The sequence below is a fragment of the Symphodus melops genome (assembly GCF_947650265.1).
Source record: "Symphodus melops genome assembly, chromosome: 6".
NCBI classification, from domain to species: Eukaryota; Metazoa; Chordata; class Actinopteri; order Labriformes; family Labridae; genus Symphodus; species Symphodus melops.
Genome location: NC_136696.1, coordinates 5643551 through 5658495, shown reverse-complemented (window position 1 = coordinate 5658495; position 14945 = coordinate 5643551). Strand labels below are relative to the sequence as shown.

The window sequence follows — 14945 nt, the reverse complement described above, 5'->3', positions numbered from 1 at the left end:
AGGGAAAATCTTCATCCCCAGACGAGTAAGTGGAGTCAGGTTTTGGTGGACGTTGACTGCGAGTTTGCGGTCGACGCGTAGGGGGTGGAGGCGAACTTTCCCTGTGGGGTGGAGCAGGAAGAAATCCACAGGGCAGGAGCAGATCACGATGTAAGGTGCGAGTGGGTCCTTCTCGACTCTCGGGTTTCACAGTGTAAACTGGTAGATCTCCAGCGCACTTGACAACCACATAGATGTTCGGCTCCCAACGATCCTCCAGTTTGTTTTTTCCTCGGATTCTTACATTTCTAACGAGGACTCGATCTCCGACATCCAATCTGCATGGAGTCACTCTGTGGTCAAATCTCGTCTTGTTCCGCTCTGCAGACTTGAAAGCACTTTTGGACGCTAACTGGTATGACTCTTCAAGGCGTGAACGCAGATCGTTGACATATTGAGTATGGGTGACTGATGACTTCTCCCGAACAGGTAGACCAAAGGCTAAATCAACAGGTAAGCGCGGTGATCTTCCAAACAGGAGCTCATAGGGGGTAAAACCAGTCACTTCATTGCGTGTGCAGTTGTACGCATGCACAAGTGGCTTGACATACTCCCGCCATTTTGTTTTCTGCTTGCGCTCTAAAGTTCCAAGCATGTTCAACAAGGTGCGATTGAACCGCTCAACGGGATTACCTCGTGGATGGTAAGGTGTAGTATGAGTCTTCTTCATGCCTGTCACAACGCAAAGCTCTTGGATCAGCTTCGATTCAAAGTCGGTCCCCTGATCTGTATGGAGTCTCTCAGGAATTCCAAAGTTGACAATGAAATCATTCCACAGACATCTGGCTACCGTCCTAGCCTTCTGGTTGGGAGTAGGAATGGCAACAGCATACTTTGTGAAATGGTCTGTTAGCACTAGAATGTCTTTGGTGTTACTGCTATCGGGCTCAAGCGAAAGGAAGTCCATACATACTAGTTCCAAAGGTCTAGTTGTCTTGATATTGACCAGTGGAGCTGCCCTTTCTGGCATAGTTTTACGTCTCACACACCGATCACAAGTGTGGATCTTCTTCTCAACATCTGATGACATTCTAGGCCAGAAGAAACGCTGGCGTACCAGATCCAATGTCCTCTCTATCCCCATGTGACCCATGTTGTTGTGAAGGCTGGTGAGAACCAAGGGTCGCAGCTCAGGAGACAAAACTAGCTGGAAGGTGGTCTGTCCATCGTCCTGTCTTCTCCTGTAGAGAACTCCATCTCTCAACTCTAGTTTGTTAAACTCTCTTAATAGAAGAGGGAGTTCGGGAAGTTCTTGCCTCAGAGTAGGAACAACTTTCTCTCCCGTCTCCAACTGATGGATTACTTCACGGAGGGCAGGATCTGTGAGCTGCTGATCTCTCATGTCAGATGGAGAGAGCGCAGGAAGGTCTGGGAGGCCATGCAGGTCTTCAGAACAGTAGCTTTCTGGAATTCCATTAACATGCATGGAGAGAGATTCAGCCAGGGTGACAGGTGGCAGAATAAACCCCAGAGTGTTTTTGGCCAGAGAGTTATTACAGATGACGTTGACTACTGCTGACGGGATTTCCTTAGCTTCTCCATCCTCTGCAACGTGATGATCCAAAAACTGCTGAATGAGGTTCTGCTCTTTCAAAGACCAGCTGTCGTCAGGACAGGGGCTGTGTGGTCGTCTGGACAAGGCATCAGCATCGTAGTTATGACGTCCAGCACGGTACTTGAGCTTAAATGAATAAGTGGAGAGAGCTGCTAGCCATCTGTGGCTCGTGGCGTCCAACTTCGCAGAGGTCAGTACATATGTCAGTGGATTACTGTCAGTAACTACTGTAAAGTTGGCACCATAAAGATAGTCATGAAATTTTTCAGTTACACTCCACTTCAATGCCAAGAACTCAAGCTTATGAGCAGGGTAACGCGACTCACTGTGGGACAGCCCTCGACTGGCGTAAGCAATGACTCGCATCAGTCCTTCCTGTTCCTGATACAGCGCTGCTCCAAGACCAGTTGTACTCGCGTCTGTGTGCAGAACATATGGCCGCTTGGGGTCAGCAAACCCAAGAACAGGAGATGAGGTGAGTTTGTTGATCAGGAGGTCAAATGCTTTCTGGCACTCGGGAGTCCATCGATCACCAAACGATTGTTTCACATCGAGGTACTGCGTTGGAGACTTCTTCAATTTGGCTGACCTGCGCACAGGTGGGTAACCTTTCGTAAGGTCATTCAGTGGCTTGATGAGAGAGGAGTAGTCCTTAATAAAACGACGGTAGTATCCGGAGAAACCCAGGAAAGATCTCAGCTCCTTGAGATTTGTTGGAATTGGCCAGGATTTTAATGACTCGATTTTCGCTGGGTCTGTCTCAACTCCTCTTTCCGACACCACGTGCCCAAGATATTTCACCGACGTTTGGCAGAATCGGCACTTCTCTGGAGAAAGCTTCAGGCCATAGTCCTTTAGCCGACCAAGGACGTGCAACAGCCTCCTCTCATGCTCCTCCAGCGTATCTGAGAAGATTATGATGTCATCCAGGAAAACGAGTGCCTCCTTCAGGTGTAGATCGCCCATGCATTTCTCCATCAGGCGTTGGAAAGTGCTGGGCGCATTAGTGACGCCCTGCGGCATGCGGTTGAACTCCCAGAATCCTAGTGGCGTAACAAAAGCAGTTTTGGCTTTGTCCTCTTCACGCATGGCGATTTGATAGTATCCAGACTTCAAGTCCAAAACTGTGAACCATCTGGATCCCGTCAATGCGGAGAAGGATTCTTCAAGATTTGGAAGGGGGTAGGCATCCTTCACTGTCTGTAGATTAAGCTTCCTGTAATCTATGCACAGACGGACGTCCCCATTTTTCTTCCTGACGACGACGATCGGAGAGGAAAAAGGTGATTCGGATTCGCGGATCACACCAGTTTCAAGGAGGTCTCGGAGATGTTTACGAACTGCCTCGATGTCATGGGGGTGTATTGGTCGAGCACGGTGTTTAAAAGTAGTCTCATCATGCAACTTGATCTGATGTTGGACTTTGTCAGTGCAGCCAAAATCTAAATCATGCTGTGAGAAAACGTCTATCATGCTGTTCAATTTGGATGTGATGTGTTCTTTCCACTCAGAGGGTATAGGAGAATCCCCAAAATTGAACTGCAAGGTTGGATGGTCAGGAGCAACCAGCTGGGTCTCCACATGCTGGGACAAAATGCTGGCAGGCTCTCCGATGTCAGCAATTACGGTGAGAGGCGGAATCATCACATCTTGTTCGGACTCATTTCTCACAATGACAGGGACCTTATAAGGAGCATGGTTTGGCAGGGAAATCAGGCAGCTCTGGATGCACAGTCCACCAGGTAAAGGAGAAGAAGGGTGCTCAATGAGTGCGTATTGGGCTGTAGAGGGGGTCTTGAGGTCTGCAAAACCATCGACAGCAACAGTACGACCAGCTGGAACAGTAATTGGAGTTTTGCTGGTTAACCGCACCACTCCCACACAACCATCTTGGCTCTGTTGGTGACGCAATGCCAGGAGCTTCAGCACTGCACTGTAGCCCTGCAATGATGGCTGGAATCCAGAATTGTCACTCTGCAGGTACTGATCATACAGTGGCTCCAAGGTGTTCATCCCAACTAACAAGGGTGAAGAGCTGACATCTGGGACAACCAGGGCAAGCGTGGGAACCGTAAATTCAGATCCCAAAAACTCTTTGGGGAACTTTACATCCACTTCCACATATCCCAGGTATGGGACTGCCTGTCCCGCAGCACCTTCAACTTGAAGCAGGTCATTAAGTGATTTAACCGGTTGGTCTGACAGATGCTGATTGTAGAAAGAAAGGGTAGAGTGGTCACTTGTGATCCTGTGTCCAGTAAACACGAACAGTGATGGCCAGCGATGGTGACTAATGCGGCGCACTTTGATCCGACGAGTCCCCGTGGTAACCGGGAGTTACTCTGCTTGGATGAAGACGGTTGGATCATTTTGGCATGCCGGATGAATTTCTTTGGGGGACGTTGTTGGTCCTCTTCAGCCCCTGTTTGCCCCACAACAGGAACTGATCTTAGTTTAAATCACGGCCATTACGGAAGTTTGGTCTGGGCTGCATTGCTTTATGGTGCTCTCTTCTCTTCAGTGCAACCAAGGCTGAGTTTGGTTCATTAGTGCATTGAGGTCGAATGTGCCCATCTTCACCACAGCGAAAACAGTAACCTGCTCTGGGTTGTGATGGTGTAGTTCTGCGAGCTGAAGTGGCAGCTGGAGCCTGTGGTTTGCGTCGGTGGGAAGATTGAGTGTTGGAGAAGAAAGGTTGTTTCTGGTGCTGATGACTGGATGTTAGCAGTGACAACTGTTTCTGAACATCTGCTATCTGTTGAGCTAATTGCTGCGTCAAGGTGGTAAGTGCAGCAACAGCACCTTGTTCTTCACCATCTGTGTGAGCAACCTGTGCATGGGAAGCAACTTTTTGTTTTGCAGCTCCCAGATGTTGCTTCATTCGGAGACTCTTGGATGCCTCCCGGTCCTCCTCTGTCCTCAGCAGTAACAGCAACTCAGCAAAGGGTGGTGGATTTCTTTTCTTTTGCTTCAGCTGTAGCTCAGAGATTAATATGTCATTCCAGCAACCACGACAAAACTGGGCAAGTAAGTGTTTATTGATGTCAGCTTCTGCCACACCTCCCCTTTTTACAGCTAGACTCAAAGCAATTTGGAGACGCTGCAAGTACGCCGACGGCTGTTCTCCTGCATTTTGAAAAGTGTCCATGAACTTTGCGTAGAGTTCTTCCCCATCCTGAACTGTTCCAAACGCTGACTCTAGTGTCTGGAGATAAACAGCAGGTAGAGTATCTGGACTCAAATGTCTCACCAAGTCCACAGCTGGAGGCAGCAGACTGTCGACGATCCTCCTTGATCGATGCAGATCTGACACAGCCGGGTCCTTCATCAACAGTTCCACTCCTGTACGCCATGTGTCATAATCGACTTCGTGTGTGGATCTGGGGGTCCTACCAGAGAATGATCGAAGGCGCTGGGCAGACAGGTGGTGCATTGAGGAATCCTCACTCTTGACGATGTGCTCCACCAGATAGCGCTGTATCCCTGGAGGATTCATGTCTGTTGTAGTAAGGGTAGATGTTGATGCTCTCGCTCCTGATTGAGGTGTAGGACTGGGGTGAAGTGGCTCAGGACTTGGGTGGTGCACGGTGGCTGCGAATTGTGTGGTGACAGCTGACTGGGGAACAGAAAGAGCTGAAAGTGGTGGTGGTGCTGCTGGTAGCAACTCAGCCATAGTCTCAGATGATTTTGAGGGGGACTGCTTCATCTGCAGCTCAGGGGAGAGTTGTGAGACAGAAGCGCCAATCTGATTCATCATGGTTTTTAATATCTCGGCATACTCCAAGCCACTTACTTTTGCTAAACTTTCCATTTCCGCCATATAAGATTTTGTTTTACTGTTAGCAATGTGTTTACTGTAAACGGTGGACAGATTAGAAATGCAGTATGTACCGGTGCCCTCTGTAGAAACTAAAGTGTATGGTAACATTGGTTTTAGCGCAGCGACTGGAAGACCGGATTCAAATTCAACAACTATTGTTTCATGAAACTCGGAATCGGAATCATCAATGACTTCGGTGCGCCTAATCTTACCATAACTCTTGAGGAAGTCAACCACCTCTTCATCAGAGTCAGATTCTGTTGTGCCCTCAACCAGCACTGCATTTGGGATTTTAATTCCCAATTTATCAAACACATCCATTGTTTTTTTTTGTTTGTTTTTTTTTTTTTTTTTTTTTTTTTAAACAAGTAAAATAGTTCTATTAAGCACTGCTCAATTTCCTCCTGGCTAGCTCGCCATTTATGTAACAGGTTTTAAAGTTACAATATGTAGATTTGATTTTGGTTAAAGATTTGATTTTGGTTCGGCTTTGGAGGAAAATGAAACAGTACTCAATAAATGGACAACAATTGTATGTGGTGACAATAAACCCCTTATATTTTGTTGACAGAACTATTTTACATATATACAATTATTTACAATAGTGCACTTTTTAGAACAAGAAAAAAAACACAAAAAGAAGAGTCCATTCAATTCTGAGACTTATTGTTCAGAACAATCAATCAGTCTTTTTTTTTTCCCGGCAGCAGAAGTCCCTACCACACTTGAAGTAGAAAGTAAGTCTGACTTCTGCTCCAGCACAGAGATGTGTCGTCTGATGTTGATTCACAGGATATGGTATGATAGGACAGGATAGGATAGGATACCTGGCCAATTCCTTTAAGTTAGAGGATCAGAGGATCCCCACTCAGCATGGCTCAGTCACTCTTTACATCTGCTTCCACTCTCCGTCTTAGCGTCTGGCCCTTTCACCCACCGGTGTGTGTTTAATTGTCATGGTGACGCAAGTATCGCGAGATGTAGCGCAAGTATCGCGAGATGTAGCGCAAGTATCGCGAGATGTGGCTAACAGGAGTTCACAGCGAGATAAAAAATAAATAAAATAAATACATTTTATTAGCTGGGTTACAATTGGAAACATGTGATTGTGACTCCTATCTTCAAATCCGGAGACCACCAACCATGATTTCAGTAATTATAGACCAGTAAGCAAACTTCCAGTTATCTCTGAGGTCGCAGAGAAAGTGGTCATAAAACAACATACCACATTGACAGCTGCAACCCTGGTCTAAGTCCTGTCCAGTTCGGCTTTGGAAAGAATTGTTGTACAAAAAAGCCATCTTAGACCTAACAGAGCAAATTAGATCACATCTTGACAAAGGTGGAGTTGTTGGAGCTGTTTTCTTAGACTTGCGTAAAGTTATTCACAACGTTCTCATATCTAAACTCTCCAACTACAACTTTTCGTCTAAAACACTTTATTCCCACTTCTGAGATACAGCTCCCACACCACTCTCAACATTCAGGCAAACCTCATGTGTATACCACCTATTGGCACAATGGACAATTTTCCATCACGTCCTGTGTTTCATGATTCAATGGATATCATCATACCGATCCAATATGATTCAGTGTGTGAAAATCAAAGATTAGATACTTGAAGTGCACAATGGGTGTACCTCAAGGATCTGTGTTAGGCCCACTACTTTTTAGTCTCTACATGCTTCCACATTATTGTCACAGAGAAGAGGTACAACTATACGCCGATGACACTGTTTTATACAGGTATGCAGCATTAGCTCAGCGAGTAGTTGCAAAACTAGCCATTGCTGTAATTGAAATGGTTGCGTGGCTAGATCAATCCTGTCTTACTTTCAATGTAAGCTAAACAAAAGCCATGTTATTTTCAAATATCAAGCATGCTCCAGATGTAAACATCTACATTAAGGGTGAACAAATTGAGACTGTCACTGAATTTGAATATCTTGGTGTTTTACTAGATTAAAATCTCAATTTCATGAAAATGACAAAAACTATTAAATATAACTTCACAGCAAATTTTAGACAGATAAGATCCTTTTCTTCCACGGATGCTGCAAAGATTTTTTGCATGCCCTCATTTTCTCACATACTGTATGTCATACTGTATCACTGTATCACTTGTTGGGGGCAGGCCTGCTACATTTGGCATTTAAAACTGCAGAATTCATTACTTTGACTCTACTCTGCATACTTTGACATATTACAAAGTCTAAGTCTAATTTGGCGGCTGTGACTCAATTGATAGAATCGTTCATCTCTCAACCGGAAGACTGGGTGTTTTATCCCCAGCTCCTGCAGCCACCTGTCTGATGTGTCCTTGGGCAATACATTTAACCCCAAATTGCTTCCGATTTTTCGTGCTCTATTTGAACATGTATGAATGGGATTAGTTAGTTTGGTGGTCAATTTATATTGCAGCCGCAGTGTGTGAATGTGAAAGTGTGACATGCAATGTAAACGCACTTTGAGTCACTAGAAAACTAGAAGAGTGCTATACAAGCTCAAGTCCATTAACCAAGGATGAAGTTACTCATACTTAAGCTTTCTCAGTCCATTAAATAATTTGCAGTCATCTAGTGTTAACATTTTTACACTTGTTCATTATATCATTCTTATTTTTCCTCTTGTAGTCTCTCTACCTTTTTGAAATCATTAAATCTTTGCCATATGGGCAATTTGCACTGTCTAAGCAGTGAGTATGATCGCCCAGTGAAGAGGAAAGAAACCCACCTCTACACCATAATATTTAAACATTTATTTATTCTCAAAGTACATAGAGGTTTCCCTCATTTCCAGTGCCGTCTAGATTACAATCATACTAAAACAAAAACACAAAAAAAATAATATTAAAAAACCCCACAAACAACACAAACAAGAAAAAAAACTGAGATCAATTCAAACACTTACAATTCAATTCAAAACAAATAGAAATCAGAATCTTAAACTCTGCAAGAGAGGGAAGAACTTTAACCTTTAAGTTTGCTGAAGGGCTTTTCATGAGTTTGGGGCATCAAAAGAAAAATAAAGATTGATGGACTTAAGTGAAAGCTAAAGGGACTTTAGGACATGGCCAATTATGGTCATGAAGGGTCCCAGATTACACTCAAAAAGGTCTGTTATGTGCAGGTGTGTACTTTAATCTAATCCAAGTCCAATGTTGACTTTTCTCTATTTTTTCCTACAGGTTCAGCCTCAAAACCCGCTGGACAACCAAGTCAGACCAGAGGACAGTCTTCACTGACTCCCTAAACCTGTTTGTATGCGGCCTGTCTTCCCCACAATGCACTCAGGCCTTAGTTCAATTAGCCAGGACGGCTAGTGGCACAGGAGCCCAAAACTGGGTCAAAAGACGACAAGCTCTTGTTCTAAATCTGCTGAAAACCTTGTGTCACAAAGACACGCTGACAGGGCCAAAGGTAGAATATGAACACAGATGAACTGAATCAAGGTGTTTTTTCTTTTAACATTTTATTTATTATTTCCTCACTTATTCTTCTTTCTTGCATCTTCTCAGGTTTTGGAACTTTGCCATTGTGTCCAGGAGAGCCAGAACCAACAACTGGCTCTGCAGGTTGTGGGTACAAGACCCACCCTGGAGCTGCGTAGAATCCGACTCTTACCTATTGATATTGATGCTCTGGCTTTTGTAGTTAACTCAGTAGGTGATATCGGCGTTGGATTAGACTTTAGAGCATGCTCAATGGAGTTGGAGTGTTTGGACGCCCTTCCCAGGTGTCAGTACATTCACCACCTCTGGTAGGTCCACACATGGAAAACAATAGAGAGCTCATCATACAAGCACATGCTAAGGTTAAAATGTTAAAGATACTCTTAGAACGCGGTCACACTGGCCATTGGTACTGTGCCGATTGCACCCCGCTGAGCCATTCCCCCACTGGCCAGCACAGCCCACGGTCACACTGCATCAGGACTAATCAGGCCTGAGCACGATTACTTCTTGTCAAGTTGTAATACAGCACATGCATGCTTTATGTTGTATAAAACGTGCTCAGTGTACAAAGAGGTGGACTCAAAAATCATGTGCTGTGCCCAAGCACACCTCTCCAAAGTGTGCCAAAGCAAAGGCAGTGTACTGTGCCTGAGCACGGTATGGAGCGGTCACACTTTTCAAACGAACTGGACTTTAGGCTTTAAGTGTGCTTGAGCACGGTACGGATGACTCGTGTCACCACACCCTTACTCTTATTTTAAACCAAACAACCCTTGTTATTGTAATGATTGATAACATAGAAAAAGATTTAAGATTTTAAATAACAGCAGATCTTCAGTGATACTTAAACCATTAGCTACTGCAAGCTGAACAGAGAGAGAGCGACAGTGGTCTATTCAAACTCTGCAAAAGCCTGTGTACAAAGAGACAGAGCAGAGGAGGAGGAGGAGGAGGAGGAGGAGGTGTCATTATAGATAGGTTGCTTATGCATTTGTTCAGTTTAGAACATGTACTGGGGTTTGCTTTCAACTTGTGGTAATTTATAAACAAGAAATAACCACAAATTAGGTGCCAAGCAATTCTGCTTTTGTCAGCATGGTATCAACATTGTTTGATTTTGAGTAGGATCATGTGGATCAAATTATTAGCCTTCTCAGAATTTGAAGTAATTCTTAACTGTGTTTGCACTAGCTACAGAAACACTTCCTACTCTGTAGTTTCTAATATATTCACATTAGGTTGAGTTGTTAACAATGGAGGCCATCTGTCATACAAAGTGCAAATGCAGATTAGTTGAGTGGACAGTCAACATGTAATCTCAGTTCTGTGTAGTTTGTTGCATATGAAGGAGCAGATGAAAATACAACCTGTAGCACATTTACACAGTAAAGTGTTTGCTGTCTTTGAACTATAAAGGATCTTAATGCCTCTGTTTAGATTGTGGACATTTGAAGCAGCTGTAAATCTTCAAAAAGAAAGAGTGCTGCTTGGAGTTTGACATCTCTTAGATGTTTTTCCACCTGTCACAAACACTGTGATCTGTTTATAGCTCTGTTTCCTTCTGGCTCCTCTGGGTTTTTTTGTAACATTGAAACATACAGTTGCCAGGACAGAATCAAGAAAGACAACCACTGATGTATTCAAGGAATATTTTTAAATCATCTCAAACACTGGTATGCAACTTCAGAAGGCCTCAAGTTAGAATACAAGATTGAATCAGATATTTTACCAAAAAATAAATAAAATAAAGCTAGAAGGTGTGTTAGGTTTGTAAAAAAAAAAAAAAGTCAGGGTGGAATGTCAGCTCATGCTGTACTACTGAATCATTTACAACCCACGACCAAAGTTCACACGGTACGACCCGTTTGTGGGGCAGGGCACGAGAGCTCACACGGTACGGGTTAAATTGGGACAGAGAATTCACAATTGTCAAAAGGAAACTCCCACAGATGGAGGTTGAAGTCAGATGTTCCTCAGTTGTGTCAAACAGCATGTACTGCTAACACTTTCTTTTTCTCACACTCAAAGTCTGCATCACCAATAAACACAATCTAACCAGCAGCTAAGTTATAGAAATATTTCCTGTCAGCTGGAAGTGTGCAGATATTTCTTTGACAAAGCAAACATGCCAGAAATTCAACTGACTGGTCGAGAGCAGCCGATTGGGCTGTGACCAGCCTCAGTGTACACTACATGACTGAGCACAAACTGGCTAGCACACAGACTGAGCTGAAAAAAGAGAAACTAATGATTACATAACAAATACAGTTATTGTCCATGTGAAATAAACTTACCAAGCATCAACATACAAAGCTGTATGCTGTGTATGGCTATGAGTGAGTAAAGACTTTTCAAGTCATTGCTTTCACCTTTTATTTGATCATCCAGTATAAGACATGTCAACTGCGGGTATATTACACTGAATTTCTTTTTTATACGTTGCAGCAAAAAGTTATTCTATGTATCTTATAAAAGAATACAGTAAATGTCCCACATGTGACATATTCAGCATCCTGTCACAAATATTTCTTTGTTTCATCACAAGTGACATGTTGTATTAAAACGATTTATTTCATTTCAGTTTCCACAGCCGCAAGTATGGTGACAAGTTTGCTGAGAAGTTATCCACCATTTTGTCGAAATTCCCAACCTTGAAAAAACTAGAGTAAGATCAAAACTATTCTTCCCCTCTCAAACTATTTTTCTCTGAAGCCTGTATCTTTGATTTCCATCCAGCTTATGAAGAGTGGATGGTTGTAAACAGTGATTTACTGATTTTGTCTTTGTGTTGTAAAGGTTCTGTGGTTCCAGTGTGACTGCCACAGGAGCAGCTATTTTGGCCCCAGCTCTGCAGGACTGTCCAAACCTCACTGAAATCAAGTATGTTTGCCTGAAAATAATGACACTGATTCAGCTAATGTCATGTCTAACATGTTCTTTCACATGTTTGGCAGGGGCCACAAGTTTTTTTAGAAATGTGCATACAAAATGAAATGTTGACACCAAATATCTGTTTGTATGGTGAAATATTTGGGCTGCAGATCATAAGTCGACACCGAGCTTTTGTTTTTGTTCTGCAGTCTGAGTGACAACAATCTCAAAGACGAAGGGATTGAACTCATTGCTGACGTTTTTGAGAAATTACCAGGACTGGTCTCAATAATGTAAGATACACTTTGGAGTATTTATTTTATTTTTTTTTTTAAAGATAACCACAATGATTTAAGATGTTATATCAATTAAGTGTTGTATGTGTTTGGTGCATTTTGCAGGCTGGGTCGAAACAACATGTCTCTTGAGGGAGTGAACTGCCTCATCAGGAAAATGTCATCATGTTTGAACATCCAGCACATACATGCAGAGTATGACTCCAAACATTCTCTCACACACACACACACACACACACACACACACACACACACACACACACACACACACACACACACACACACAATGGCACAATGCCAATTGAGCTTAATTGATTATTATAGCATGCTAACATAAAAAGTCTTTATACACAGTAACTATGAACATTTTCCACCAGGGCTGCACAGTATCAGAAAAAATAACTGATATTACAATGTTTTCTCTCCTACAATATGTTATAGGATATGACAACACAAGATTAATGCAGTGTGTTTTTATGTACCTAAAACTTCAATAATGCGATCATGCTTTATAGTATATGGGTCATTTTCTGCATTCAAATAGAATCCCGCTCCCCCTTTTATCACACCCGAGGGTTCAGCCCTCTGACAGCTGCTCTTACACACATGGAGAAGTAGAGAAACAACAGGTGGAGGGAGCACAGGAGGAGTGACACATTTTCTTGGACATAACATAAAGAATTTTGTCGTGGGTGGTTATTGCGTTATGTTTCATCAGTCGCATGAAAGTCACGTTTAGTCTGCATGATCAGCCTCGTAATTGCAAGTTCACCATACTGAGCTCCCTTTGATTCAAACAAACCCTCACTGTGCCACTTTAACACATGTAAACGGCCCATCCGCTCCGTTTACAGTCTGCGTAGGTGGCCAGAGGGTTAACCAGCACTGGGACAAGATGGCACTAACAGTAGGAATCCTTTAGCTTCAAATCCCCCTTGCATTGAATTTCTGCCTCGAGCATCATGACAAGAATCCGGGACAAAAGCAGTTTTGAATGCATGCCAGTTACATGTTACAGGCAGGGCTAAACTGACTGCAAGCACAACTCTCAGTTTGCTGCACGTTTAACAGGATACTTCACCCTTTGAAACATGAATCTGTATTAGGTCATATATGTAGTAGAAATGTGATATACATTTTGAAGTTGGAGACTTCTTGACTGAGAAGAGGTAGAAAGTGTCTTTTTAGCTCATGTGGATGAAAGACAACGGCCCCCAGAATCAATCAATCAATCAATCTTTATTTATATAGCGTCAATTCATAACAGGCGTTATCTCGAGACACTTTACAAAAAGCAGGTAAAGGACCTTACTTATGGCTATATTACAAGAGCCCAGCTTAATCCGTCATAGCGTGGCAAGAAAAAACTTCCTTTTAACAGGCAGAAATCTTCAGCAGACCCGGGCTCATGACGGAACAGCCATCTGCTAAACTGTGCACCGCAGGTTGCTCCCACTGAAGCTGGTGTGCTGTATATACAGTCTATGTCTACAACACATACAGCTGTTTCCTCAACTGATTCTGAGATTTCAGAAGCAATTGGCATCTTACAAATTTCTGGCAGCAAACGGATGGTGCGTCTGTGTCCATCAGCAAACCTCAGTCCACCCCAGCTTGAGCCGACCCGAGTTCCTTGTCTCAAGCGTGAGACTTTCCTGTTGGCAGCAGGCACCTTCCGTTCCTCCACCAGCCTTAACTGCTCCTCGCTATATTGCGGCTCGTAGAGATAGCCACAAACAATTCGAGCACAGGACCTTCAAAATCTCCTTCATCCATATCAATGTACTTTTTCGCAATTGATGGTTCTTAGCATCCTCAACAGATCCTGTTAGCATAGATTTCAAGAACGATGGTGGATGTTGCTTTTAGATTCTGGCAGTAAGGCCCCATCCACTGATCTGTGATAGGTCTGTAGCTTCAGTGGGTTGAAAACAGGAGGAATTAGTGATGTAGATTCACCCTCACTCACCACAGCAGGAGGCTCCTTTTCAGACAAGAAATACGGAGATTTCCTGACTCGAGCGGGATGCACAACCATTCAAAAATACTACCAGGTTTCTAATAATACAAAGCTTAGAAATAGAAAATATGAAACATGCAAGTTTTGGTTTTGCATCAAACAACAAAAAAGTAGCAGCAAGACAGAATATGGCATGCGATATGACTACTGTGCTTGTGCACGTCACAATGGTAAAACAACATATCATCGGCCCATATTGTCCACATAGTGTCAGTCTTTTAACATTTGACCATCCACCTCATGTTAATAGTTTTTTTTCATGTCAACATTTCTGCAGGAAATGTTTTACCTAATTCATCATGGGTAACCCTGAGACTTACTCAATATACTTAAGGAATGAAAGATCACTGTTTCAAGTTGAAATAAGTCTCAGAGCTCCCCTAAACATGTCTGTGAGGTTTCTTGTTCAAAATCCACTCTCCAATCTCCAATCAGTCTCCAACCTTGTATTTGATCATGCCTATAAACCCCTCTTTTTCAGCCCTGCTCAGAACAGGCTGTTTCTGTGTCTGTAGCTTTAACCTCAGTCCCAACCCCCGGTCCCCCCATAACCATATGCACTGTATGTCCTTTTTTTTTTTTTTTTTTTTTTTTCATATACTTTATTAATCCCGCGAGGGGAAATTCGGTTTTCACTCTGCATTTAATGGAGAGGTCTCAGAGTGAGGGGGCTGCCCACAGAGGGCGCCCCAGAGCAGTTGTTGGGGTTCGGTGCCTTGCTCAAGGGCACCTCGGCAGTGCTCAGGAAGTGGACTGGCACCTCTCCAGCTACCAGACCAATTTCCGGACTTGGTCCGTGCCGGGACTCGAACCGGCGACCCTCCAGTTCCCAACCCAAGTCCCTACAGACTGAGCTACTGCCGCCCCGTCCTGTCACTGTATGCCCTATC

General features: G+C 43.5%; 1 protein-coding gene across 1 annotated transcript in view; it reads left to right on the top strand.

Annotated features, from left to right (window-relative positions):
• Positions 1–14945, top strand: part of nlrc5 (NLR family, CARD domain containing 5) — a 53148-nt gene that overhangs the window by 15841 nt on the left and 22362 nt on the right. Inside the window, exons 12-17 of the mRNA XM_079345823.1 lie at positions 8602–8833; positions 8932–9173; positions 11450–11533; positions 11665–11748; positions 11949–12032; positions 12141–12230. Of these exons, the coding sequence (XP_079201949.1) occupies positions 8602–8833; positions 8932–9173; positions 11450–11533; positions 11665–11748; positions 11949–12032; positions 12141–12230 (816 nt within the window). The remainder of the gene's footprint in view (positions 1–8601; positions 8834–8931; positions 9174–11449; positions 11534–11664; positions 11749–11948; positions 12033–12140; positions 12231–14945) is intronic.